Consider the following 27386-nt stretch of genomic DNA (forward strand, 5'->3'; position numbering starts at 1 on the left):
TTCACAAAAAATTAGAAATGTCCGCCATTTTTTTTGTTTGATTCAGTCTGCAAATGATGATGTAAAGCATTCTGGGAAATTTTCTCTGGTCCTCGGTCAGTGAGTCAGTATCTGAAATCCCTCGCTCTTAAGGGCTAGATTGATACACACTAGCCCTCGTTTTCCCCACTCCCCCTACATGCAAAGAGGAATTGGGACACCACTACCCTCACGGGAACGCGCAAAATTTAGGGGTAGGACTGAAAAGTAGGAGTAGGGGGGGATTGGGACTGGCCCTAAATGTGCAGAATCCGAACCAGCGCATTTCCCTTGAACCATCACCCACCGGTGAACTTCACATCAGCTACTGAGATCATGCAACACTGTGAAAAACCCTTCACACGTAATGCATCTTTTCTTAGAAAGGGTTTTTCTGGGTTTGGTTTCACCACATCCTACCAGCTATCGGACACTGCGAACAGGAAGTCAGCGGTGTGAAGGCTTTTACCGCCGATGGTCTTACATTTACATTTACATTTCCGCCGTGGGTCATATAGGTTATGGAAAGTATGGGTAAAGAAAACACGGCACACTGAAGAAGCTACGGAAAACAAAGGAATGAAACTGTTTGTTTCTCTGCTAAAGAAACATTGGGCACTAAGAACAGCCTGCTCTGCTACATCCATCCACTAAAGCAGTGTCTCCCCTTTGACGATATGTAGCTGTAAAAATTATATTTACGATGTTAAATATATAAAAAATCATAATAACACACCCAATGGAATACAGTAATCCAAGTCTGTATAAACCCACTTAGAAATATATTTTGGTAATTTTAAAATAGTTATTTAGCAGGATAAAAACTTAAAAACATATTATTATATAATTATTCAACATTTAATCATACTACTACTCCGACAGGTTGTTAAAGGAAAAATGTTAATAAATGTTTGCTCTCATATTAAGAGACATTTTTCAGAAATATTTTTATGTCCTTGCAATTATTTTTTGTGCGTATTTTATACATTGGTGACACAAAATGAAGTGAGAAAATCAAAGTCATATGTATACAGGGTAAACCAAAGAGAAATGTATCAAAAAAACATAATTAATTTGAATTATTTCAATTAAAGATTTGTAACGAATCACTTTACTCTTTTAGGGGGGGCTGGTTGGTCGCGACACAAGTAGGAAAAAAGGTTGGGAACCGCTGCACTAAAGGATGCAAAGTTCAGACGCATACGTGGATCAGAATGGCTATTTTAATGTCTAAATTAAATGTAATTCTCCTTTACCAAATATAGATGGTATGATGTGGGGTGAGGGGTGAAAGAGCAGCTCACTTGTCACAATCTCATTAATCATTAGGGGATCTAAATAGCTGCTGCAGGCTTTGGCCAGTGATATAATACGCGCCACAGGCTATCGACAACTCTTAATGTGGATGATAGACCTACGACTCCAAACAAATGCTGGGTGGCCAGAGAGCCGCAGATATGGGAGGACTGTTGATACGAACACCGAGACGCTTGTGCATGAGTGCAGGACGCAGCGTTAGCAGAACCAGAGGCCTGGCAAAGTGCCCGACTGATGTACTGATCTTTACAGATCTTTGAACTATCCAGTCTTTGATGCAGCTATCAGAACTAAAGGGCATCCCCTAATAGGATCTGAATATCTTCTCTGTAAGTTCTCTGTGATAATAATCATTTAAAAAAACAACCTAATGCTAACCATTACCGCCGCTAATATGACCTCGTAACCTTTGGTTAGATGTTATTTGATTGAGCCTCTCACTGCAGTTGGACCATCTTTTGTTAATACTTTAGTGTGAAATGGCTCAAGAAAAGGCCGGACTCTGTGAGTTCCTTCCACGATCCAGCAAACGTGTCACCGGAAATAGAAACGGGGTGCAAAACAACCGCTCACAGGTGAATATACGATACGCTCTAATCTGGGTTGGAGTTTTAGGATCTCTGACGTGGTGAGTCCATTGTCCACAAAAAAAAAGGATGAAACTCTTTGACACTGAAAGAAAATGTGAAGCTTTTATTCATAAAATATACTCAACCAGTTGTTTAAATTCTCCTTTTTCGACCTTTTAAAAATCTGGACCCTTTCCCAACTGTAATCCGCTGAGAGGCAGGACATACCATAAACAATTTTAAAAATATATTTGGCTCTGCCTTGATACTAAGACTAAATTTAGCTGAAAATAAATCACCCCAGCACAATGTGCATTTCTGAACAGGCTCTGTAAGCGGATACTTCATAAAATGGTACCAGGAGCCTTCTGGTTTCAGTTTGTAGTACTGTATTAATCCACCTAACGGGGATCAATTGGGTTCAAGCGGGATTTAGCTGCACACAAGTCGAGTGGCGACGTAGAAGAGCCACGCAGGTGGAATGAAGCCAACATAAACGCTTTCTACCAAACCACCTGCATGAGTCTCTAGTCACTTCACTGCAAAAACTCAAAATCTTAACAAGAATATTTGTCTTATTTCTAGTTAAAATGTCTAATTTTAGGTCAAAAACTCTCATTACACTTAAAACAAGAGTCATTACCAGAAAAATAATGACATAATGACAATTTTCACCTGTTTCAAGTAATTTTTCACTTGAAATAAGTAGAAAAAATCTGCCAATGGAACAAGATTTTTTTGCTTGTAATGAGAAGATAAATCTTGTTCCATTGGCAGATTTTTTCTACTTATTTCAAGTGAAAATCTACTTGAAACAGGTGAAAATTGTCAAATAAGTTATTTTTCTGGTAATGAGTCTTGTTTTAAGTGTAATGAGATTTTTTGACTAAAAATGAAACATTTTAACTAGAAATAAGACAAATATTCTTGGTAAGATTTTGAGTTTTTGCAGTGTTCCCGACCATTTAAAGCCCAGCTATTCCTTTATTGTGCATCTAAGTTTCACCTTTGATAGGCATCAACGTTTCACATTTGACATCCTGTCATTGCGCTGCGTTTTGCTGACTGTTCAACTGCTGTGAAACGCTGCTCACTTCCACCTCCCACAGTGAGCCAGCCAGTTTCGCTTCCTTTGCAGCACCAGGCACTGCTTCAGTTTGCCCCTGAATATTGAGCCCAGCGCTGCGGCCTGAATGCCCCTGGCACCAGTAAACACCCAATCTGGGACATCAGGCCAATGATTAGCTCAGCTTAACGATGCTTCATCCTGCAGTGATGGTGGCTGACGTTCGCCGGCGTCTGGAGTTAAGATGGCGCAAACATGCCCCCATACAAGAACTGTGTTTTTATCTATGAATGAATGAATGAATCTTTATTTTGGCTTGTACACACTTTTTTACAAAACAAGATGAAAAGGTAAAATAAACATTTCTTTAGCCGAAAAGGTGTACGCTGAAGCCGTAGTTTATAGTGCCTTCCCTTTTTATCTTAAGATCAGTTTAAATATGAGACATTAGCATTACTCCGTGGAAACAAACCATACATAAAGAAGACAAAAATAAGTAAGACAAAATATAAAATTGACGTTTCACATTCTAGAATGTTTTTGATAATATACTTTATAATTATAGTGTTTTAAATTTATTTACAAGATTTTCTTTAAACATTTTCTTAAACTTGAAGATAGAACTGCACATTTTTAGGTCGTTGTCACAACTATTCCATATTTCTCTAGCCTTAATTGATGTCCATCTCTTTTTAATATTATTTCTTGCTGTCGTCGTCTCAAACATGAGTTTCCCCCTCAGGTCATAGTGGTTTCTTTTATTTGGAACAGGTCATGAATGTAGTTTGGAAGTAGTTTCTGCTGGGCTTTAAAGGCAAATAAAACAGTTTTCTGCTCAGCTATATCATGGAATTTGAGTGTATTTTGGAGTATTATATTTAATAAAGATCTATTTCAGCAAGACTAATAAAAACTCACCATTGTGCTTCATTTTATGGTCAAATGTAACTTAAGGTAGATAGTTTGTGGTTACCCAAGTCCCAGTTTTATTATGTTTATATGGCAAAAGGTTATAGAAATTTGAGGATTTGAAACCCAAGAATACTCATTCTCCACATAGATTGGATATGAGTGGGCATGTTTGATGGTGTGAAGACAAAATGTCAGCATCGGGGGTGCAAATTACAGCCATGGCTGATAGCATAGGAAGACATTACGGACAACAGCGTAAACAGCCATCTGTGGTGACAAATTTGCAAATGTGCCAGCTGAAACTCTTATCCTGCCCCGATCTGCTAAAGAGGCTGTGGCAACACCCATCGGCCCGGCTGGCCAAGCATCCAGCTCAGCAGGCAGAACTAGAAAAGAGAGTGACGGAGCAACATTACAATTAGGTGCTCTAATCCTCAACAAATTGGTGTGCACTCCTCAAACATTTGACTTCATTGGTTTTTGAAACAACACAGAAACCTTGAACGGGCTTGGAGCAGCTTTAACGCTTCTGCCAGTGACATCTATGAATGTGCAGATCTTGAATCACTGATGTTTCCACCCAAAGCCAGATGGCATAGGCCCGGTTTCTTGTGTTTATTTAAACTATCATGCTTCGCAAACACAATAGCCGTGCACTATTTTTGTTTCCATCTTACACAACATTAGAGATCTAACAGTTTTAGGGAGGTAAACCCTCGACGTCTGAGTGGGACCAGCGGCCAGTACTGGAGATGAGGGGGGATGAGGGGGGATGAGGGGGATGAGGGGGGATGAGGGGGGATGAGGGGGGATGAGGGGGGATGAGGGAGGATGGCATCCCCCCTGAAATAAAAACGGTCCAAATCATCCCCCCTGTAAAACTGTCATACTTCCTTTCCATCCCTTATGTCATTTCATCAATGAATGTGGTTTTACTGCTATTTCAACATTTAGAGTCATCACCAGAAAAATAACACCAGAAAAATAACTTATTTGACAATTTTCACCTGTTTCAAGTAAATTTTCACTTGAAATAAGAAGAAAAATCTGCCAATGGGACAAGATTTATCTACTCATTACAAGCAAAAAAATCTTGTTCCACTGGCAGATTTTTCTACTTATTTCAAGTGAAAATCTACTTGAAACAGGTGAAAATTGTTGTTTTTTCCAGTGATGAGTCTTGTTTTAAGTGTAATGAGATTTTTTTACTAAAATGAGAAATTTTAACTAGAAATAAGACAAATATTCTTGTTAAGATTTAGAGTTTTTGCAGTGATCCATTTTACTTATTTATTTGATGTATATATATTTGATGTAAGCCCAGTGGATATTTAAAGCTTACAGAAGGCTGCATTTAACTGCTGCTATGTCATTCCTGCAGTATTTCTGCAGCTGTTTTGGTCACTGCTATTATTTGTAATATATTATATTATTTGTAATCAGCACAAATTATCTGTCCCCATATGATAAAATCCACCATCCCCCCTGATTTATTTTTTAAATCTCAAGTACTGCCAGCGGCCCACTCCTCAAGAGTGAAAGAGTTACAAAACAAGAGGGGAAAAAAAGAGGGAAAACCTGATTATGGACATGTGAACGCTTTTACCCTTTGTAATTAGTTTACTGGTCAAACCCATTTGTTGTGGAGGTAAAACTTGCAAAGTATTTACCCATAAAAATGAAGACTGCAGACCTGTTAAATGTGCAGCATCTTGACGGGTCACAGCAATGTCTCCACATAAACTTCGGTCATTGTTAATATCTTTTGATGAGAAGTGAGAGGCTTACAGAATCAGATTTTGTCATAAGTCATTTAAAAAAAACAAAAAAACAAGTCTGTCGTCATCACAGCAAGAGCTAAATACATCGAGCAGCTTCTCCTCTCTGATCTTTTGGTTTTGGCACCTTATTCGCCTCGCCAGTGTTCGCTTCTCATTTTTAGTTCCTCTCATATTTTACTGGGAACATGTGGGCCGTCTCGTGACCAAAGGCTGCTTTGCGGAGTGAAATTAGAAATCCACACTTAAAGTGTTTATGGCAACTTGTAAAAATATACCTTAAGGGTATAATGAGGTTAAAAATCAGATTTTAGTAGACGAAACCCTTCCATTACAATCATGTGGAATCATACTTTCAATCCTTGTGTGCATATGCAAGGATTATATGTCGCAGAAACCGCAAACCTGGAGGAGTACAGCTCATCAGTGTTGGGTTACGTCGCGTTCTGCACCGACGCTGTTCTGACCAAAGTCACCACCAAGCTTTATCCAAACCAAAAACCATAGCTGGACAGAAAAGTCCGGTCCCTGCTCAAAGAAGGAGATGCCGCCTGACACAGGAGGCAGGCTTGGCCTTCATCAATGCCCAGAGAAAGCTGGAAAAACAGGCATTAAAGAGGCCAGAAGAGATAGCAACAGCACATCGAGGGCCACTTCAAAAACAATAACCCTCGTGAAAAAGCGCCATCAAGACTATGACAGACACCAGGAGATGTGCCCTGCTCAAGAGCCATGAGGACTCACTTCCAGATGCCCTGAACGAGTTCTTCACACGTTTGGACAGTGCCAACACCCAGTCAGCATTGCCACAAAGGGCCAAATCCCAATACACCCCCTACTTTCTACCACTAGCCCTCCCTCACTACCACTACCCCTAAAAGAGAAGCCACAGATTTTTAGGGCACTTGAAATCTTCCCAGGGGCCTGTCCCAATACTCCCCCTACCCCTACTTTTCAGCACTACCCCTACATTTTGCTTGCTACGTCACTGCGTGGTTAACGTTCGGGTACGTAAGCGACTGTGTAGTTACGTTTGCACAAACGTCACACCATATCAGGAAGCCCAGAGATAAAAGCTGTTTTAGTTTCAGCTGTAGTGCTGTTAATATGCCACTTTATTAAGTTTTAATATCTTTTCAGGTGTAAAAGTAACCGTTAAGATCCCCAACCTGGGCTCAGTTTATCCAAATAACACCTGTTAAGAAATTTGATCTGATGTTTTCGGCGATGATAAGAGCAGCAGCAGCCGGAGTACAGACGTGATCGCCGGGTTAACCTGCGCCGTCGTCCCGGGGAGAAACCTGCAGCTCTGTGGAGAATTACCGCTGGCTGAAATAAATCATTTAGGAAAATAAATGTTGGTTTAATAGATTAAATCTAACAGCTCCGAAAATTTCGGGATGAGAACTGCCTGCCGGCTTGGGAGCTGATTTATGGTTCTGCGTTAAATTGACGCGTAGGGTACGGCTTAGGGTACGGCTTAGGGTACGGCTTAGGGTACGGCGTAGGGTACGGCGTAGGGTACGGCGTAGGGTACGGCGTAGGGTACGGCGTAGGGTACGGCGTAGGGTACGGCGTAGGGTACGGCGTACGCCGCATGTCGCCGCGTAACCTACGCCGTAGGCTCTGCGTTGGTGTAACGCGGAACCATAAATCAGCCTTTATTCTGGCGAGGTTTGAAAAAGACTTCGCAACAACAAGCAAGCGAGTGATTATATACATTCACAAAGTGAATATTATGAAAGTAAAATATATATTTCTCGCTAGAAATGTAATCAAAACGCATTTTTATGCAGAAACGAACTCAAAATATTGATTTTATTCACTAAAAAATAAGAAATGTCCACCATGTTTTGTTTTTTTTTATTCAGTCTGCAAATGACGACGAAAAGCATTCTGGGAAATTTTTCTGGCCCTCGGTCAGCTAGTGTGCATCTGAAAACCCTTGCTCTGAAGGGCTAGATTCATACACACTAGTCCTCGATATGTCCACTCCCCCTAGGTGAAAAGAGGAATTGGGGCACCACTACCCTCACGGGAACGCACAAAATTTAGGGGTAGGGCTGAAAAGTAGGGGTAGTGGGGGGATTGGGACTGGGCCCAAGCCTGGAGCCAGTGCTCGTCCTACAGCCCAACCAGGTGAGGATGACCCTGGAAAAGATCAACGCCTCAAAAGCAGCAGTGAAGTCACTGAAGTCAGGTGCTAACCAGTTAGCAGTGGTGCTAACTAACATTTTCAATCTGTCTCTGCTGGAGGTTGTGGTCCCCACATGCCCCAAAACCACTACCCCATTGTTCCACTTCCCAAAAAGCAAACAGCCACCAGTCTCAACGATTACCGGCCACTTGCTCTAACACTAATTGTTATGAAGTGTTTTGAGAGGCTGGTTCTCCCACACACCAAGGACAGCGTTCCCACTGATCTGGGCAGCCATCAGTTTGCTAATCTAGGAAATAGGTCAACAGAAGATGCATATCTCAGTTGCACTTCACATCACCCTGTGTCATCTCGAGCATCCCAACACATGTGCCAGGATGTTATTTATTGACCTAGCTCTAATACTGTTCTGCCCCACAAACTGGTGAACAAGCTCACCAAGGAGCCCACCAAGGACCAGGACTAAACACCACTCTCTGCTCATGGATACTGAACTCTCAACAGGGTGGGAAACATCACATCATCCACTCTTAACCTGAACACAGGAGCACCTCAGGGCTGCGTTCTCACCCCCGGTCCTTTTGTACGGTGGCCGAGACCCGCCATTGCTGAAAATTAAAGAAACGCTGCAAATAAAAAGAAACACCGCTGCAAATAAAATAAACGCTTTGCAAATAAAATAAACGCTGGAAATAAAAACAAACGCCGCTGCAAATATAAAGAAACGCCACTGGAAATAAAAAAAATGACGCAAATAAAAAAGCCACAACGGAAGTGAATTTTTTTTACGTAAGAGGTGAAGAAGAAGACGAAGAAGACGTAAGTGAAAAGGAAGAAATAAGAAGAGCGAGGAATAAGAACAACGAACGAGAAAATAAGTGAAAAGGTTAGTGTTCAACGTCGCTACGTGTAAGTTTTAACGTGCAACCCCGGTGCATCGGCAAAAATAGTCCCCGGTAATTCACTTCCGTTGTGGCTTTTTTATTTGCGTCGTTTTTTAATTTTATTTGCAGCAGGGTTTATTTATATTTGCAGCGTTTCTTTTATTTGCTAAGTGTTTATTTTATTTGCAGCGGCGTTTGTTTCTGTTTGCAGCGTTACTTTTATTTTCAGCAATGGCGGGTCTCCGCCACCGTACTTTTGACCCAGTTTACACACGACTGCACACCCATCCACACCTCCGACACCATTGTGAAATTTGCAGATGACACCACTGTATTGGGTCTGAACTGGAGACAATGAGACCCACTACAGCGCAGAGGTGCAACACTTGGTGAAGTGGTGCTCAGATAGCAAAGCTGGTCTTGAATACATCCAGGACAAAGGGGATCGTTGTGGATTTAGGATAACCGGAAAAACGAAAAGCCAGGGGGGTCGTTATCCTGGCTCTACTGAAGTCTCTTTAGTCTTGGATCTATTCAAGACTGTGTTCAGTTCAATGGTATTATCTTGAATGTATTCCAGACTAGCTTGTGGAGCCCCATCACATTCCTGGGGCTCCACGTCACAAAATACCTCAAATGGACTGTTAACACCTCCCACCTGGTGAACAAAGCTCAGCAGAGACGCTTTTTGAGGAAACTCAAAAAAGCCAGACTCCCCATTCAGCTTCTGATTAGTTTCTACAGGAGCACCATTTGCTGTGGTGCTACACCGTGGTACTCCAGCTGCACTGCAGAGAATCGGAGACACGTCCAAGGAACAATACGAACTGCACAGAAGTTTTTCCACAGCCAGGTGAGAAGTGGGCGGGTTGGGGTGAAGCTGCTGTGACGTACTCGATTGCGCAACAATCGCCTGTGGATCTGATCGTTCCTTATCGCCCGTCTACATCCCTTTTTTAATTCTCTCGTCAGCCACTAGGTTTATGAACATCTGCACCTCAGAGTTGGATCATGAAACAGACGTTTGCGCTGTATAATAAAATCGCAGCGAGTCGTTCTCGCGCTGACTCCCGCTTCCTGATTCAAACGTCTGACGGCCCCGCCCCCCGACCAATCAGTGGCGTGGAGGGTGATGACGGCCCCACCCCCCGACCAATCAGTGGCATGGAGGGTGGTGACGTCAGATATAGTGCCGGCTCAGCCCGGTTAGAACCTCGGCAGAATGGTTACAGAAAAAGTATCTGCTTGGCACGGCTCGGCCCACCATGGCCCGTAGTGGGAAAGCGCAAGACGGGGGCGTGGCGGGTAGAAGCGAGCTGAGGTGGTACTAGAGGAAAAGGGCCATAAGAGAAGAAAGAAAAAAGGGTTGCCAACCCTTGGCCCAATGGATGCATAACGTAACCCCAGCCTCTACTGTAGCGCCTTATAATGCGGTGCGCCTTATATATGGAAACGTTTTAAAATATGTCATTCATTGAAGGTGCACCTTATAATGCGGTGCGCCTTATAGTGCAGAAAATACGGTGTGTATATATACAGTATATATATATATACACAGTATATATATATATATATATATATATATATATATATATAACATTATTTTTCCTCTAAGTGTTATAAGGTAAACTGACCTCCACATTGTTGATCTGCACATTACTGTACATGTGTTCACCCACCGTGCTGCTTTAGAATTGTTATATACCGTTGTTTCATAAGTTGTCTTTATATTGTATTTATACTATCTTGTGTACCATATCGTATTTTTTTAATGTTTTCCTGTTTCATATGTACATTGTGCTGCTAATGTCTGAGAGTTACCAATCAAATTCCATTGTGTCTCTGATACAATGACAATTAAGTATTACCTTATCTTATTTAAGTAAGTATTTAAAAACACATTTGTAAACTCAAATCAACATGTTTAGTTGTCTGGAAATCCATTTATATAAATTGTGTACAATGAGACCCAAAACTTGAGATACATATAAAATGATTTCATTGAAAACAATTAAAATCCCCAATCTTAAAAAGAACTAAATCAATCTGTGCTGAAAGAAACAAACAAACCAACACACAGTTAGATGACATGAAGGGAAATCACTGCGCTGCAGGAGATGATTGACAAACACTGAGCTGTGAAAACACAGTGGTAATATTACGTGTTTTAACCCATCGACCAAATTAATCACTTTAACACAGCAATACTGAAAATTAAATATCATTAAACCGTGATCTGATCAGGTGACAATCAGTCCTGTGGGGCGGGGCTGCTCATCTCAGGCCCCGGGGGTTTCACATGTTTCCCTGCTTCAACACGCAGGGAAACAGATTCACATGAAGGTTTCGTTACAACAGTCTTGATGACAAGCTGCTGGTGATCCATTCATCTGAACCCGGTGTGTTGCAGCAGGGGAACGCGGGTCCGTGGACTTCACGGCCATCGGTTTTTTGTTTTGAAATGACAAAATAAAAATAGAGATATAATCCAAAATAATCCGTTTCCCATCTTTTGTTTTGATAATAAAAAACGGAAAACGGATCGTTATCCATTATCCATTATCCGTTATCCGTTATCCGATGTCATTGATGTGTTTGAAAATCGAAATTGGGAATTAAAAAAGCGAGTGGAAAACTCTTTTCTCTATTTCCTATTCGTTTCCAACGGGGGGGGCAGTATGTTAGAGTTCAGTACATGTTATTGATTGGACGCTGCAGCTGAACGGACTGTCACAACATCACTGCAGTTTCATGACGAAGTGAAGACAGATTACAGATTAAACTCATGTTTCACTCCCAGGTTTCATATTTGATTTATTTTCTGTTTTTTTTTCATTAAAAAATCTAAAACTGTTAATTTTCAATCTGATCAACAAAAGAACCAGAAAAAACTTTCTTAATTTATTACTGCACATGTGCAATCCCCCCATTTGTCCAATCCTTGTTTTCAGTATCCTTGGAAACGAATAGGAAATTTCCATTTTCCGTTTTTTATTATCAAAACAAAAGATGGGGAACGGATTATTTTGGTTTATTTCTCTATTTTTATATTATCATTTGAAAACAAAAAACGGATGGCCGCGAAGTACACGGACCAACGCGCCGCCCCCCCCCCCCGGGGTCCGGCATGGGGCAGCCCTGCCGTTGGGCGTTTTTAAAAGCAGAAACTTCATTACAGATTAAACAGTCGTCAGTGTGAGTGAGTGAGACACTTGAGCAGTGGGAGTGGGGGGGGGGGGGGTGGGGGGCAATTTGTGACATCAGATCAGGTAAAGGCCGACTAATTGAAGAGTGTGATTGCAGTTTGGGGATTTAACACGTGTGAAGATGATGAGGTGGAAGAGTCTGAGCAGAAAATGAAGAGCACAAAAATCATTCACAGGCAGTCGGCGCTGATTTGAATAACCGCTTCAGAACATTTGCATGCATTCAGAGGGTTGGCAAAAGAGAGAAGAGTCAGTATTTCCATCATTCACCATAATCATTCCATTCCATCATGATCCTCATCATTACAGTAATAATTATGATTGTTATTGAGAGTGCATTTATTTACCATCTGTGTTTTGTCGAGCTCTCCATCCTTCACCATACAGACAATGAGCGGAGAATGGAGGAGAGAGAGAAAAACAAAAATGACATAACTTTCTCAGTGCTACTGGAAGAAAAATAAAATCTACACTTTAGTGTAGTTTTAACAATTTATTTTTCTTTAGGTTTTCAAAACGCATCCACAGGTAAATTCAGGTCACATGGCTCTCTACAGCAGGCTTGTGGAGTACATATATCAAATATCCTACTTCCATCAGTATCCAAGCCTGTCACTCAAGACATGATTAGTCCAGACTGACGGAGACATGTTTATTGGGAATAACGGCAGAAACAAAGCGCTACATGGTGCGTGAGCAATAAGACGCTCTATAGAGTGTGTGTCTGAGGATGAGGAAGCAAGAAAAGCATTTGCAAAGCATTTACCATTTATTATCCAGACAAAAATGCCCCCAAAATGATGCTGCCACCACCACATTTGACTGGAGAGATTGTATTAATAAAGTGGGGGCAAACATGTGGCTTCCTACACACATGTTGGCTTTGAAAGTTACATTTTTCTTTAATCAAATAAGAGGATTCGCTTCTTGTGGTCTAAGAGTCATACAGTGGCTTTTAGAAATCCCAGCAGGCGGTCAAGTGCTGTTTGGTGTTTAAGGTCCCTATGAGGCTCTTATTCCGTTTGAAAGGAAGATCTCCGAAGTCTAACCCTCATTTATTACAGAACGATGTGGTCTGAAGCTCATTTGGGCGTCTTGGATGCCGCCCGAGTCTTCTTTTATTATTCCGAAGCATCTTTGTTTGACACGATGCATTGTTGAAGGATTGTGGACAATCCTCTCCACTTTTATTAAATTCCCTCCGACTTACGCCTTCATCTGTGAGACATTACAAAATACTGTATATGCATTCTACACGCCCTGAAGAAAAGGTCTGAATACTTGTGTCACAGTGATATTTATGTCCTACTTTTAATATACTGTATTTTCTGGATTATAAGCCGCTACTTTTTTCATAGGTTTTCAACCGTGCAGCTTATACAAAGGTGCAGCTATTCTGTGGATTTTTCTTCCACCGCTCAGGGCGCTCTAACCGGAATTAGAATCAAAACTAAGACTAAATAAATGCAAAGAAGAATACGCTACTTCTTCTTTAGCAGATAGAAGTAGGTAGAAGCAGATTTCAAACAGATAAATAGATAAATAAATACCGGTTATTTTCTCTTGGTTCTGTCCCGTTTTAATCAGCAAAGTTGCTGCCGTGTTAAAAGACACTGTTAGGAAAGGATCTATTTAGGTACAAACATGTACATCATTTACAGTTCAAAATCCTTCTGTACATATAGTAAATATCTAATCTAACAACAGAAATATCTGCGGCTTGCATATCTTTTTTTTTAAATAGAGCGGGTGCGACTTATATGCAGGTGCGGCTTATAGTCCAGAAAATATGGTACTTACAAACAATCCAAGACGATAAATGAGTCAGACAGTTTTACAGTTCATCTGTATCGTCCTGTGTTGTACTCTGAAAGTATAACCGTGTTTAAACTGTGTTCACCTGTAAAAACAAAGCTTTTCTAACAGCAGGTCTGGTCACCGACAGTTGCAGCACAAGCAGTGTTAGTGGCAGATACGGAGGAAGCAGGGTTAACAAGTGCAGGAAGAGGACGAATGAAGGGTTACTGGTCCTTTCCACTTGGGAGAAAATGCAGTTAGTGACGGTGACCTCTTTGCATTAAGTATACAATATTGATAAGTGCAAGCAGCGATCAAACAACGGTAAGAAAACAGCTCAGAGAGTTATGGCACATCTGCAGAGAAAGCGTTCGGAAAGACGAGACAGGAGAAGAGAAGCGCAGAGCTGAAAAGACAGGAATGCATGACAAAAAGCCTGAAACACAAAACACTTTTTGTCCGTCCAATGCATTTCTGTCGCTCCCATATCAACAATGTCAAGATTCAAAACAAGCACTCTGATATGCACGAGTTATTTGCCTTTGACAAGGAACTTCTTCTTTATCAAACGATAGGAAATGCTCGTGTTGCAGAGTGAATGAAACCCGTGTAGTCAACACAGATTAACTCCAAAGGATCAGGGTAGTTATTGTATGTCTTTTGGTTTGGACTCTATTGTCTGCAAGTTTTCTTTTTTTTTCTGAATCAAATTCACTTGTGAGGAATCTTTGCTTTGACACAGGACAGAACAGGAAGGGGAGAGGAAGACGAGGTGGTCATACGAGTTCAGGACTAATATTCCAAACCACAAGAATGCCAGTAAATTACCATGAGAATCGCTTGATTCTCCGGGGCTCTGAACTTAGATTTAGAGAAATAATCTAGTTATCTGCAGCTTAACAACACGGGAGCTGGCAAAGACGTTCACATGTGTCAGCAGCTAAAGTTACGCAACTAAACGAGAACCTCTGGTACAGAATGTATAACGTTAATGGGAGCTGATTAGATGCACATGTAGACGCTTGCTGCCGCTGGATTCTAGCTGGCTGTAAAAGTCGAACACGGTTAATCACATTTATTGAAAGCTTAACTTCAGGCTGTTTTCCTGGTGAAGCTTATGTGAAGTCCGCTGGTCCGATCCGAACCAGAGGACGTGAATCTGAGGGTGTGAGTGCAGACGGGTGTGTGAGGGACCAACCTTCCACGGCCCTCTTGAAGAACACCTTGCAGCTGCCGCACGTCACCACCCCGTAGTGGCAGCCGGAGGCCTCGTCCGAGCACACCAGGCAGATCTTGTGGGTCTGCCCGCTGGACTTGGACGGGTTTGGCAACGCGGGACTGCTGGTCTCTCCTGTCCTGGGTGAGGAGCTGGAGGATGAAAAAACATGGTGGGGGGGTGGGGGTAAAAGAAAAGGAGAGGAAAGAGTTATATTAAGAATCATGATTTGCATTTAACTATGCAGAGTAGGGATGGGCGGTATGGACTAAAAAATGTATCACAATAATTTCTGGCATTTATCCCGATAACGTTTAAAATGACGATAGAAAAAATACCAATTCAACTCCACCTTTGTAACTATAAATCTATCACCACATTCAGTCTTTGGAGCCCCCAAAACACTGCTCTAAAAGATACTAAATACTACTAAACTACACCAATTAAATTGAATTAATAAAAACCAATTAAATGAGTTATACCTGTACTGCAAAACTGTAATGACTCAGATCCTCCATGTTTGTTACACAAACACGTATCAACGGGAATGTATTTACCTACCTTCCTTCCTTCCTTCCTTCCTTCCTTCCTTCCTTCCTTCCTTCCTTCCTTCCTTCCTTCCTTCCTTCCTTCCTTCCTTCCTTCCTTCCTTCCTTCCTTCCTTCCTTCCTTCCTTCCTTCCTTCCTTCCTTCCTTCCTTCCTTCCTTCCTTCCTTCCTTCCTTCCTTCCTTCCTTCCTTCCTTCCTTCCTTCCTTCCTTCCTTCCTTCCTTCCTTCCTTCCTTCCTTCCTTCCTTCCTTCATGTACGTTGTGCGTCGATTTAACGCAGAATCATAAATCAGTTTTACACAAAAACGTCATCAACAGGAATTTATCGTTTTTATCGCAAGATACAAATTCTTACCGTGGGGAATTTTTTTGACGGTACATCGTGAACGGTAAAATATCACCCATTCCTAATGCAGAGCCTTTTTTTATTAACAGAGAAACCAAATGTGAGTTGAAATCATGATTTTATCATGGTTCTGATCAGAATGTGAAAACAACCTGATGGTTCAGCGTATTCAGACAGTCAGCTGACCTCATTTCTGATTCATTTCACTCAACCTGGACCAACCGAAACAACCCCCGATCCTGATCGGAGCATCACTCCATCCCCTCAATGATTTATAGTCAGTCAGAGAAAGTTAAATCGTTGGTTCCAAACTAATCTAAAAGAAAAGGAAATCTCGACATATCAGTTTCCTCATTGTTAACCTATCATCTTACAGATAAAAACAACACATCAAGTCTTTTTGTGGGCACTAATGTGAGTGTAACAGAAGCCGCTGCCCTCAAGGAGGAAACACTGAAACGTCTCAATGGTTTACTCATTTACAGAAAATCATTGGTTCTCCTTCATTGATAAAGCAAATAATCCCAAGACTTGTAGCCACTTCTGGGTGCAGTGGCTAAGCTCTAAATCTCAGAACACGCCTGCGATCATGTTCTCATAGATATAAAGCCTGGCTAAACCCTCACTTTTATAGTTGTCATTTTCATATCTTCCAGTCAAAGTAGGCCCCGCTCTGCAGCGCGAGGCTTAACTAGTCACCGACACAGATTTGCAGCTTTATTGGAGGTAAAAACCATAGCATGTGCAGCAGCAGCAAATGACAGTTATGCAATTCATGACAAGAATTTGACTGCACAGAACAGGCTTTAATCTTCCCTCCCGTGTTTGTTTTGGTGGCACACTGATTAGAATGAAAGGCGGATTACGCAACTGAGCTATTTTGCAAGCCGAGATAATGACTTTACATTTAGGTCTATATATACCGCCTGGCAAAAATGGAAAGAAAAAAGAAATGGCACAATATTTTCTTGGTCCGAAAACATTGATTTCGGTAAGGAGTTGCGATCACATTTGTACATAATCTGGCCGTGCTGAAAGACCTCCAGCGGGATTAAGGTCTGGGTTCTGTGGTCGTCCAGAGTGAGGACGATGTCTCGTGCTCCCTGAACTCGTTCTTTCACAGTTTGAGCCCATTTAAATCCAACATTGTCATCTTGGAACATCACACCCTCGTGGAACAAAGGGAGGCAAAGCTGCTGCAGATCATAACACTGGCCTGCAGGCCTGCATGAAAGGACGGACGCATCACCTCACCCTGCTCTCCTCTAAGCCTTGTGCACCCATTGATCTGGTCCAGGGTAAATCTGGACTCATCGTCTGGGCTGATTACGGACGCTGGGTTTATTTCAAAGCCTCACTAGTGTAGTAGAGGGTTCTCCTGAAGATACGCAGCCGTTTAGTCTCAAAATACACTGGAAAATGAATAAATAGTTCCTGTATATATTGTTCCTGGATTTGCACACATTGGGCCCGATTTACTAAGATCCTAAATAAAGAGTACTAAATTGCGTGTGCACTGAAAAAGTTTGCGCGTGCTGTTGTTGTGTGTTTTGCGGGTGATCAACTAAGATTGCGTGCGCAATTGAGAACAGGTGCAAACAGCAGTATTTAAATGTGGTGTTGCGCGTCTTACGGTTTGCGGCGCAAACTTTGCGCCATGGAGAGTCTGGATGGAAAGCAGGATATAGTCGCAAGCGCAAAATGAAATTTGACGAGTTGGAGTTATAGAGATATTAGTGGAAGAGGCAAATTGTTGTGCCGTATTCAGCACCCCTGCCGTGAAAAGCACCCCCTCGTATATTCAATGATAAGTAGACCAAGAAAAAAAACAACACACTGACACTTCAATATATTTATATATACACACTCACACAAACACATACTTAGGAGTTTATATTATATATATTTACAAATATTATGGAAGACAACACAGTAAGCAGGCTATTAATGAATGACATCAATAACCATTTACCCGATTTTTGTTTTCTGTGACTGTGATTGTGGGAAAGTATGACTATTGTGGAATCCATGAGCGCATTTAAACATGAGTCATTAACACAAAACTGGACGCTAAACAGAACATGACACGGAATAAGAATATCATTTTTGTCAGACGAGGGGGTTCTTTTCACGGCAGGGGTGCTGAATACGGCACAACACAGGTGTATGACAACTGCAGAACAGGCGCACAATAAGAAACACTTTTTTCTCCATGAAAACACGTGATTTATTTATTATCACAAATAAAAAAATGAATGTGCCTCCTGTGGCAACCTTTTGCTGAATAATACTCGATTTAACATTCAAATAAAATATTTCTCCTTTTGCATGTGGAGATTAGCACCTTCCTTTCGAACGTATTAAATACAGACGCAATCACAATCCCCGCAAAAACTTTCAGGCTTGGTAAATCTCATTGCGCGTGGTAAATGGACCAATTTGCATCTTCCCCTCCCAGTATTTAGCGATTTCTGGCGGGTACGCCCCATATTGATTATTCATCAGGGCAAAAGTACTAAATGGATTGCGTGTGCTATTTTGCGCATTTGGGAGGCGCAGTCCTCTTTGCACGCTGTTAGTAGATCAGCTGGCACTTTGGTTTGCGGGTGCTGTCAAGTTTGCACACGTTTTTACACACGCAAACCTTTAGTAAATCAGGCCCATTGTGGTTGTGAAAGGCATCTGCATTTCAAAACCACAATCTGTTTAATTTTCTGTTGCACGCAGGTCACTTAAGTGACCAAATATAGCTTCGTGGTAGATATGCTGCTATAGACCTATGCTGCAGGGGGCACCGACATGATCCGCTGGGCGGTGCCTCTCACCCTTCTTCTCCTCTCCTCTTCCCTTCCTCTCTTCTCCATTTCCATTTTTATTTATTATAAATATGTCATAGCTATCATTTTTGTCCATCGTTCCTGTAGTTTCTCTTTTGTGCATGTTTGCAGGCCGGAGCTTCAGGAGCTGCGTGCTGGCCCCCCCCCCCCTCTGGTCATCCCACTGCTGCTTCCACCTGCCTGCTGTGCTGCTGACGTCCCCGAACCCCAGTCTGGGTCCCCCCTTATGATCCTGGTCCTGGTCCAGGATTCTTCCCTCCCTAAAGGGGAGTTTTTCTTGCCACTGTTTGGCTTAAGGTTTTTCTCCCACTATGGGAGTTTTTACCTGCCATTGTTTATGTAATAATTGCTCGGGGGTTTATGTTCATGTTCTGGGTCTCTGGAAAGCGTCTAGAGACAACATCTGTTGTATTAGACGGTATATAAATAAAATTGAATTGAACTTATGTTATGTTGTATTGCTCGAAATAAATATGAATTGAATTGAATTGAAATAAATGAATAAATGTATAATAAATAAATAAAAGGTGTTCCGTCCGTCGTACGGATCAGCCCCAACCCCACTCCTATTTTCAAACAGCGGCTGCTGCCCCATGGTCACTGGAAAGACGACACCTGAACTGGAACGGAGCAGAGGAGGAGTGGCGGGTCTGGGAAGAAATCCAGCCAACATGTCGATCCGTATCTCACCAGCGAGGTGGGCACCGTCCCTCCCAGCGCGGGCCGACACGCCTCCACCCAAACCCCAAATAAGAACCATCCACATGGCGACACCTCCCGAGCCTCTCAGTCTCACCAGATACACCGATCCCGCTGCCTTTTGCAGACGGCAGACATGTTGAGGAAACGGGAGCTGCAGCTGGAGCCGGAGCCCGGAGGACGCGTGACCGTCCCTGATGTCGCAGAGATCCTGAACCGCGTAAACACCAGCGAGAACAAGTCAAATGCTTCTTGTGAGCTGAACAACATTTTTATGCCCGTGTTCATCTTGGATTTGCTTCTGCTGACTTTAACCACCGTGGGGGTTTCCCTGAGCTGCAAACAATATCACTGCCTGTCCCTCTCGCCCTCTCTCAGACGCTCGTCTGTGACAACTCCAGTAGTGTGACCGTCCCAATTTTAGCCTCTCTCTCCCCTCTGTAATACGGACCAACTATTTCCAACTGTGTTGAGTATGTTTGGATTATTTCCTTTGCGAGCTGCCGTATTGTGCCACAGAGTAACAGTTATTAACACGAGTCCTCCCCTTCACCAACCTGAGCTAGCAGATAAAGCAACAGCACTCTTGTGTCCCATCTGTTGCCACAGCAACAGGAGACAACTCGTCGTCTACCTCATCAATCCCTGTTGCCTTTTCTATCTGCTGCACAACTCGGCGACCACCACAAAGTAACCCGGTCTCAGCTGCCAAACGTTGAGAGACGGGCTCTTCGTGGGGATTACGTGGTCTGAACGTGGGAGAAACGTCGGAGCACGAAGAGCGTCGTCCAGTTCTCAAGTTGGTCCATCGACCAGCGTCTCTGTGCATTTTTCTAGCATTCTGCACGCATGAAACTTTATTAAATGATAATGCTGTTAGCGTGTAAGAGAATGCCTCGCATTGTAATTATTACATTTAGTGGATTCAGTTAAATCATTTGCAGTCCACTCCCACATGGACATCTAAGCCCTGACCACCTAAACAAGGTTACGCACACACCAGAGCTTTGCTCGCCGTATTCACCTTAGCCTTACACCTGGGTCCTTATATGATGAACAGTCATTATTACTGTATTACACAGTCATTAACAGTCATTATTACTGTATTACAGTCATGAACAGTCATTATTACTGTATTACACAGTCATTAACAGTCATTATTACTGTATTACACATTCATTAACAGTCATTACTACTGTGTTACACAGTCATGAACAGTCATTATTACTGTATTACACAGTCATTAACAGTCATTATTACTGTATTACACAGTCATGAACAGTCATTATTACTGTATTACACAGTCATTAACAGTCATTATTACTGTATTACACAGTCATGAACAGTCATTATTACTTTATTACACAGTCATTAACAGTCATTATTACTGTATTACACAGTCATTAACAGTAATTATTTCTGTATTATACAGTCATTAATAGTAATTATTTCTATATTATACAGTCATTTACAGTAATTATTACTGTATTACACAGTCATGAATAGTCATTATTACTGTATTACAGTCATGAACAGTCATTATTACTGTATTATACAGTCATAAACAGACATTATTACTGTATTATACAGTCATTAACAGTCATTATTACTGTATTATACAGTCATGAATAGTCATTATTACTGTATTACAGTCATGAATAGTCATTATTACTGTAGTATACAGTCATTAACAGTCATTAATACTATATTACAGTCATGAACAGTCATTATTACTGTATTACAGTCATGAATAGTCATTATTACTGTAGTATACAGTCATTAACAGTCATTAATACTATATTACAGTCATGAACAGTCATTATTACTGTATTATACAGTCATCTTCCTGTCTAAGATTGTGTAAATGTCCATCCTGCCTCCAGAGCAGCTCATCCTGATGGAGTAAAGCCGTGGGCGGGACGGAGGGCCCGCGGTGAACCGTTTACTTGTTAAGTAAGTGCTGACTATCAAGATCACGCTGGGTCTGACGGGGTTGATGGCTGTGTCACAAAAGAGACATTTCTCATGCTTTCATGCACTGGCAGGAACATTAGAGCCTGCTGTCATTTCCTCACTTTCAGAGGGGTTTCCGTGTCGTGGCCAATCGTTATGTTTGATGCATCAACAACTCCACACCGAGCGGTGGTTGTCTATAAGTCTGTCAGTAACGATAACGCGATAGCCTCCTCGCTTCACGAGGGCTGCCTTCAATCAGTCAAACCTGTTAATAGTTAAACCTGGCCTGCAACATGACCACGATGCAAATGTTGGGCCGTCAGTCTGGCAGCGGTGAGGTATTTACACTAAATATACCCTTTTCACCTCTGTTATGAAGGGTAGAACAGAGTGCTGGGTGTTCATCTTTACCTCTGCTTCACTGCAGACTGCTCACACACAATACAGAAAAGAAAAGGAAAGAAAAAAGATTGCCGGTCAAGTGGCAGATCACGAGATAGTACTACCAGCAATCAAGTTAGTCCAACTGCCTTAGAGAGCTTAAATGCTGCAGGATTTATATTAATAAGGCGTGACTTAAATGCTGGTCCGATAAAATGAGAAGACGGTGGTGTACTGTATGCATGAAACATTTGCAACCCCCTGCTTCTCCTTTTGCACTAATTCACATGCTCCTCTCATTGCCCAACACGGTGCGGGGGATCGAGCCAACTAGCACAGATTCAAGACGAGGAATGGCTCCATACTGGGCCGGAGCTCGGCAGACGTACACACTTGCACACTCGCACACCGTCACATACGCTGGCTTCATTCAGACGGACGTTGGAAAAGGCTCTGATGTATGGAGCTAGAACAGTCTCATAATTTTCAAATGCACACACACCGTTTCACAAATGCACAGGACAAAATTCATAAATGCACACACCGATTCGCAAATGCACACACCGATTCCCAAATGCACACAGCGTTTCACAAATGCACAGGACAAGTTTCACAAATGCACAAAACAATTCACACGTGCGTAGGACAAGATATACAAATGTATTTTTGATGCGCACACAAATATAACCTGATTTACAAACGTTTTTTTGTCTGTGAGCTGCGCTGGATTTGCGTGTGACTTTTGAGACTCTCCTGACGTGATTAGATCCACAAATACATTTTTTTTAACACAGAAGGATCTGCAACCAATCAGATATCTTCCTTTGTTTCGGCCAATTGTAAGAGCGCACCCCACGTGGAGGACGATTTACTCGTAAACCAATCAGATTAAAGGGGCGGATACACCTGCTGTTTGAACTGTGTTCGCGTCGTTCGCTTATATCTCGAGTGAATTGTTCTGTGAATTTGTGAAACTTCTCCTGTGCATTTGTGAAACGCTGTGTGCATTTGCGAATCGGTGTGTGCATTTGTGAATTTTGTCCTGTGCATTTGTGAAACGGTGTGTGCATTTGCGAATTAGCTCCATACTGATGCACAGGATTCATCAGATACACCCACACGCAGAACAGGCACGACTTTTTTCACACCACAGTTAGAGTAAATGTGTTTTACTCCACGTGCAAATTTAAACCTAAAAAAAACACCAAACTGACCATGTGGAAACAAGATGTGAAGAAATAATTGGAACTCCTAGAAGGCCTTGGCAAAAACATTCAACCCTGCTGCAGCGAAAACAAAAGGCCCTGCGGGGTTCTCCTTCTGCACTCTCGAGGATCAGATCAGAATTAGCAGTTCCTTAATGACATCTCTTCACACGACGGAGTGCTGGAGGAGAAACGTCAGCGCCGACGACGGCCCACAGGGATCAGGGAGAGGCCGTCTGAACCGAGCTGACCCGCTATCTCGCAGGGGAACCACGCGGCCGTGGCCGGGGTGGGAACCGAGGCGAGCCAAGTTTTTCCAGGCTACCGTGTGAGGTGGCCGTGGGAGAGTGGAGCGGGTCCTTCAGAAGGGATACGAGTGAGATGTGTATCGCTCTAAACACGTACTGATTAGACACCCTTCTGAAAACCTCCACCCAGTATTTGAGAGTCGCTGTTGTTTTTCTGTTGTTCCTTGTGTTTATTTGTAGTTGCACAGGTCAAATTGCCTCACATTTTCAACAGCGTCCTTTTAAAGTGGCTGGAGTTTTGGCCTCTTCAGACCTTTCTAGGCACCTTGAAAGTGAAGAATTTGAAGGGTTTGATACTATGGACATAAAAAGGATAAAGGTTAACAATTTAATGTTCTTGTTATGTTTTTCCAAGAGTTTAAATAAAAAACTTTGCAAATCTGATGGTATCAAGTCTCACATTTTATTCTAAAGTGATGCCAACAAGTACTTTTAGTTTAAAAAAATAAATACAGGACTGTCTCAGAAAATTTGAATATTGTGATCTGATTGTTTGAATGTCATACATTCTGGATTCATTACAAATCAACTGAAATATTGCAAGCCTTTTATTATTTTAATATTGTTGATCATGGCTTGCAGCTTAAGAAAACTCAAATATCCTATCTCAAAAAATTAGAATATTCTGGGAATCTTAATCTTAAACTGTAAACCATAATCAGCAATATTAAAATAATAAAAGGCTTGCAATATTTCAGTTGATTTGTAATGAATCCTGAATGTATGACATTTTTGTTTTTTGAATTGCATTACAGAAAATAAAGAACTTTATCACAATATTCTAATTTTCTGAGACAGTCCTGTATATGAGGCAATTGTATCAGTAGATAAAATGTTTCTGGCAATGGCAGGTAGTTTCAGGGGAACAAAAGCATGCACAAGAGGGGAAAAGTCCACGTTAACCCTTCTGACTCCGTCCCGGTTGTGTAATTCCCAGCTTTACTGTACATCTTCCTCCATGCACTTTCCTCACTCTCACTTCCTCTGTCTCCATCACATCCGTTTCGCTCAGCAAATCTCCCTCTACTCCTTTCTTAACGCTCCTTCCCCCCCGCTTCTTCCTTCCTCTTCCTCTTATCCCGCCTCATCTAGCGAGGGTTATATAATACGTGTATTTCTGCTGCCGGGGGAAAAGGCGCCTCCCATCCCCGCCCCCACCCGGCCTCCCTCGGCCAATCCCGTGTCACCGCTGGCAGGGAGTATGGAGGAGGTCAGGCGAGTCATGAGATTATCCGACTCACCTACCCAGAGACAAGCGTGTGTGAGACACTAATAGGAAGCTTGCATGTTTGCACGAACATGTTTGTATTTGGAGTCACTGAGGAGGAACTTTGGCTGCGCGGTTATAAAACGGCCTTCACGACGGCTCCCTCTTTTCCTCCTCTTTCACTCTCCTGAGTCACACCGCTCACCCACCCACCCACCCGTCCTCACATGAGTGTCTACAACTCCTACACACACTGATGCGACTTCAGACGTCAATAGTTTCAGCTGCTCGCAAAAGCAAAGGCGGCAGAATGAATGGAGGAGGAGCGCGGACGGTGGAAAAGAAAGCCAGCACTCATCCCTAAGCAAGACTGGTCCAAAAGTGAACTTATATGACGTGAAAAAGAGGTAAATGACGTCCCTTCATGTGCAGGAAACTGTCCAAATACAGTGTTTTTAAGCCTGTGCGGTAAATAAAGACCTGGGGGTGGAGTGATTGAGCAAAACAAAGAAAGGAAAGAAAAACAAGTCATTCAACAAAAGCACTTCCTCTTTGACTCAGAGCGACGGTTGATGTTTGTGCCATCCCACTTCTCCTCGTCCCTCTGACTCTCCGTCCTCTGAAACTCATAAAGAATCGTTAGCGAGGCAAAGGCGACACCTCGCAGGCCCTCATTTCCTCGGCGGCCGGCACGTGAACGGGGCGGGCTGTCGTCGGCCGCTCTTTCTGCAATCTTGACATAAGGTCTGAATGCAAATGTCCTCTCCACTACAAGCACACAGCTCAATGGACTAAAAATATCCACTGCATGGCAGCCCGACATGCAGCCCGCCAAACAAATGCAAGAGCGTTCATTAAAACGTCACGATACCAACTGAAGCCACGCGGCACAGAGTCACGGTGTTGTTTTTGCATAACTGTCTGCCGAACATGCATCTGAGTTCACTTTTATGGTGAACATCAGTGTGCATCTGCTATCAGGCACCGTTACTATGGAACCAACTTCCAATCTGGGTTAAGGAGGCTGACACCACCTCCACCTTTAAAACTAAACTTAAAACCTTTCTGTTTAGTAAAGCCTATAGTTAGTGTTTAGTAAACCTCTAGCTGGTGTTGGTAAATCTCTAGGTAGTGTAAACTCTAGTGTGTTAGAGTCAGTAGTCATAGTTGCAGCTATAGAACAAGACTATAATAGTTAGTCTCAAATATAGCTTGGTGGTAGATATGCTGCTATAGGCTTATGCTGCAGGGGGGACCGACATGATCTGCTGGGCGGTGCCTCTCACCCTTCTTCTCCTCTCCTCTTCCCTTCCTCTCTCCATTTCCATTTTTATTTATTATAAATATCTCATAGCTATTGTTTTTGTCCATCGTTCCTGTAGTTCCTTGTGCTGGCCCCCCTTTTTTCTCTTTTGTGCATGTTTGCAGGCCAGAGCCTCGGGAGCTGCGTGCTGGCCTGCGGTCCCGCCTCCATCCCCGGTCATCCCGTTGCTGCTTCCACCTGCCTACACGGATGTCTGCTGTGTGCTGCTGACGCCCCTCCCCCCCTCTGGTCATCCCGTTGCTGCTTCCACCTGCCTGCTGTGCTGCTGACGTCCCTGACTCCCCCAGTCTGGCCTTCGGCAGGAGGGTCCCCCCTTATGATCCAGGTCCTGCTCAAGGTTTCTTCCCTCCTAAAGGGGAGTTTTTCTTGCCACTGTTTGGCTTAAGGTTTTTCTCCCACTATGGGAGTTTTTACCTGCCATTGTTTATGTAATAATTGCTCGGGGGTTCATGTTCTGGTCTCTGGAAAGCGTCTACAGACAACATCTGTTGTATTAGACTATATATAAATAAAATTGAATAGAAATTGAATTGAGCATCAGCTGCTCCAAGGATTCATTATGAGCCTTTTTCTTGATCATAGACGCATAAAAACCCCAGAAAAGCTTCAACAGTGTGACTGATCTGGCCTTGGATCCGCAGCAATTCAACAGACCGATTTTTAGATTGCGTTGTCCTGATCACATGATACTGTGGCATAACTTGCGGCCCAAGTTTCCTTTTAGAACAGATGATAACAAGTATGCTGCAGTAAAAAAGAAAAGAAAAAGAAAAAAACCGCCATAGAAACATGAAAGTTTGTTTGACTTCACGCCTCCTGTCAGGATGTCGTTAGCTAAGACAAGTATTATTTATTCATTTCTGATATTCTAACTTTCTGAACGGAGAAAAGTTATTTCTAAGATTCAGATGTGCAGGTATACGCAAGAGGAACAGACTGGTCTCTGTGCGCGGCTTCACACAAAGCCAAGATGTGTGTGGAGCAGAGAGGATTAGAGACGAGACAATCAGCTGCACAGAGCGTTAACTGAAGGGACGCCCGAGTCTTCTTCCACCGCTCCGATCTGCACAATAACGCGCAAAGAAGGAGAGGAAAGCAGTTAAAAAGTAGCTCAACAGAACTTGGACTGTTCCCGTCTCAGGAGGGTATCGCCGAGGTCACGTCTTAAATCCCCGGAGTGAAGTTCAGAAACGCTGGAATGTGGAGCTTTACAGAAAACTGGGCCACACGGTGCAGACTACAGGGAGCAGAACGAGGGGAAAGTTTACATCTGTTTCACCGAATACGAGCTCTGGCAGTGATAGATGGTCCACTCGGTCAAAAGCACTTCAGCAAAGACGTCCCCCTGTACATTTAAAGCAGAATACAACAACTACTACTAACTTCCCTTTATAACATGCTTTTTTCCATTTTCACGTAATTTTTTATAGTAACATTAAAACCATTCCATCTTTTATCTTATGAAGGCTATACTATGCAAACGTAATTTAAAAGAGTCAAAAATGATTCAGTTAAAGGGGACCTATTATGGCATTTTATGTCTACTTTAAACAGGCCTTGAATGTCTTAAAAACAAGCTTTTCATTGTTTTTTCTATATAAATTAGAAAATTCAGTCTCTAAGCCATGTCTTTATCTTCCCATTCTCTAACCT

General features: G+C 42.4%; 1 protein-coding gene across 2 annotated transcripts in view; it reads right to left on the minus strand.

Moving 5' to 3' along the window:
• LOC133459486 (glucocorticoid receptor-like) overlaps positions 1–27386 on the minus strand; it is a 99193-nt gene that overhangs the window by 26128 nt on the left and 45679 nt on the right. Inside the window, exons 3-4 of one of the 2 annotated variants that reach the window (XM_061739461.1) lie at positions 14904–15073; positions 12256–12282 (exon numbers count right to left, since the gene is read on the minus strand). In XM_061739461.1, coding sequence (XP_061595445.1) covers positions 12256–12282; positions 14904–15073 — 197 coding nt within the window. The remainder of the gene's footprint in view (positions 1–12255; positions 12283–14903; positions 15074–27386) is intronic. The other variant, XM_061739462.1, reaches the window with a different exon arrangement.

Source organism: Cololabis saira, chromosome 14, assembly GCF_033807715.1.
Source record: "Cololabis saira isolate AMF1-May2022 chromosome 14, fColSai1.1, whole genome shotgun sequence".
Lineage (NCBI taxonomy): Eukaryota > Metazoa > Chordata > Actinopteri > Beloniformes > Belonidae > Cololabis > Cololabis saira.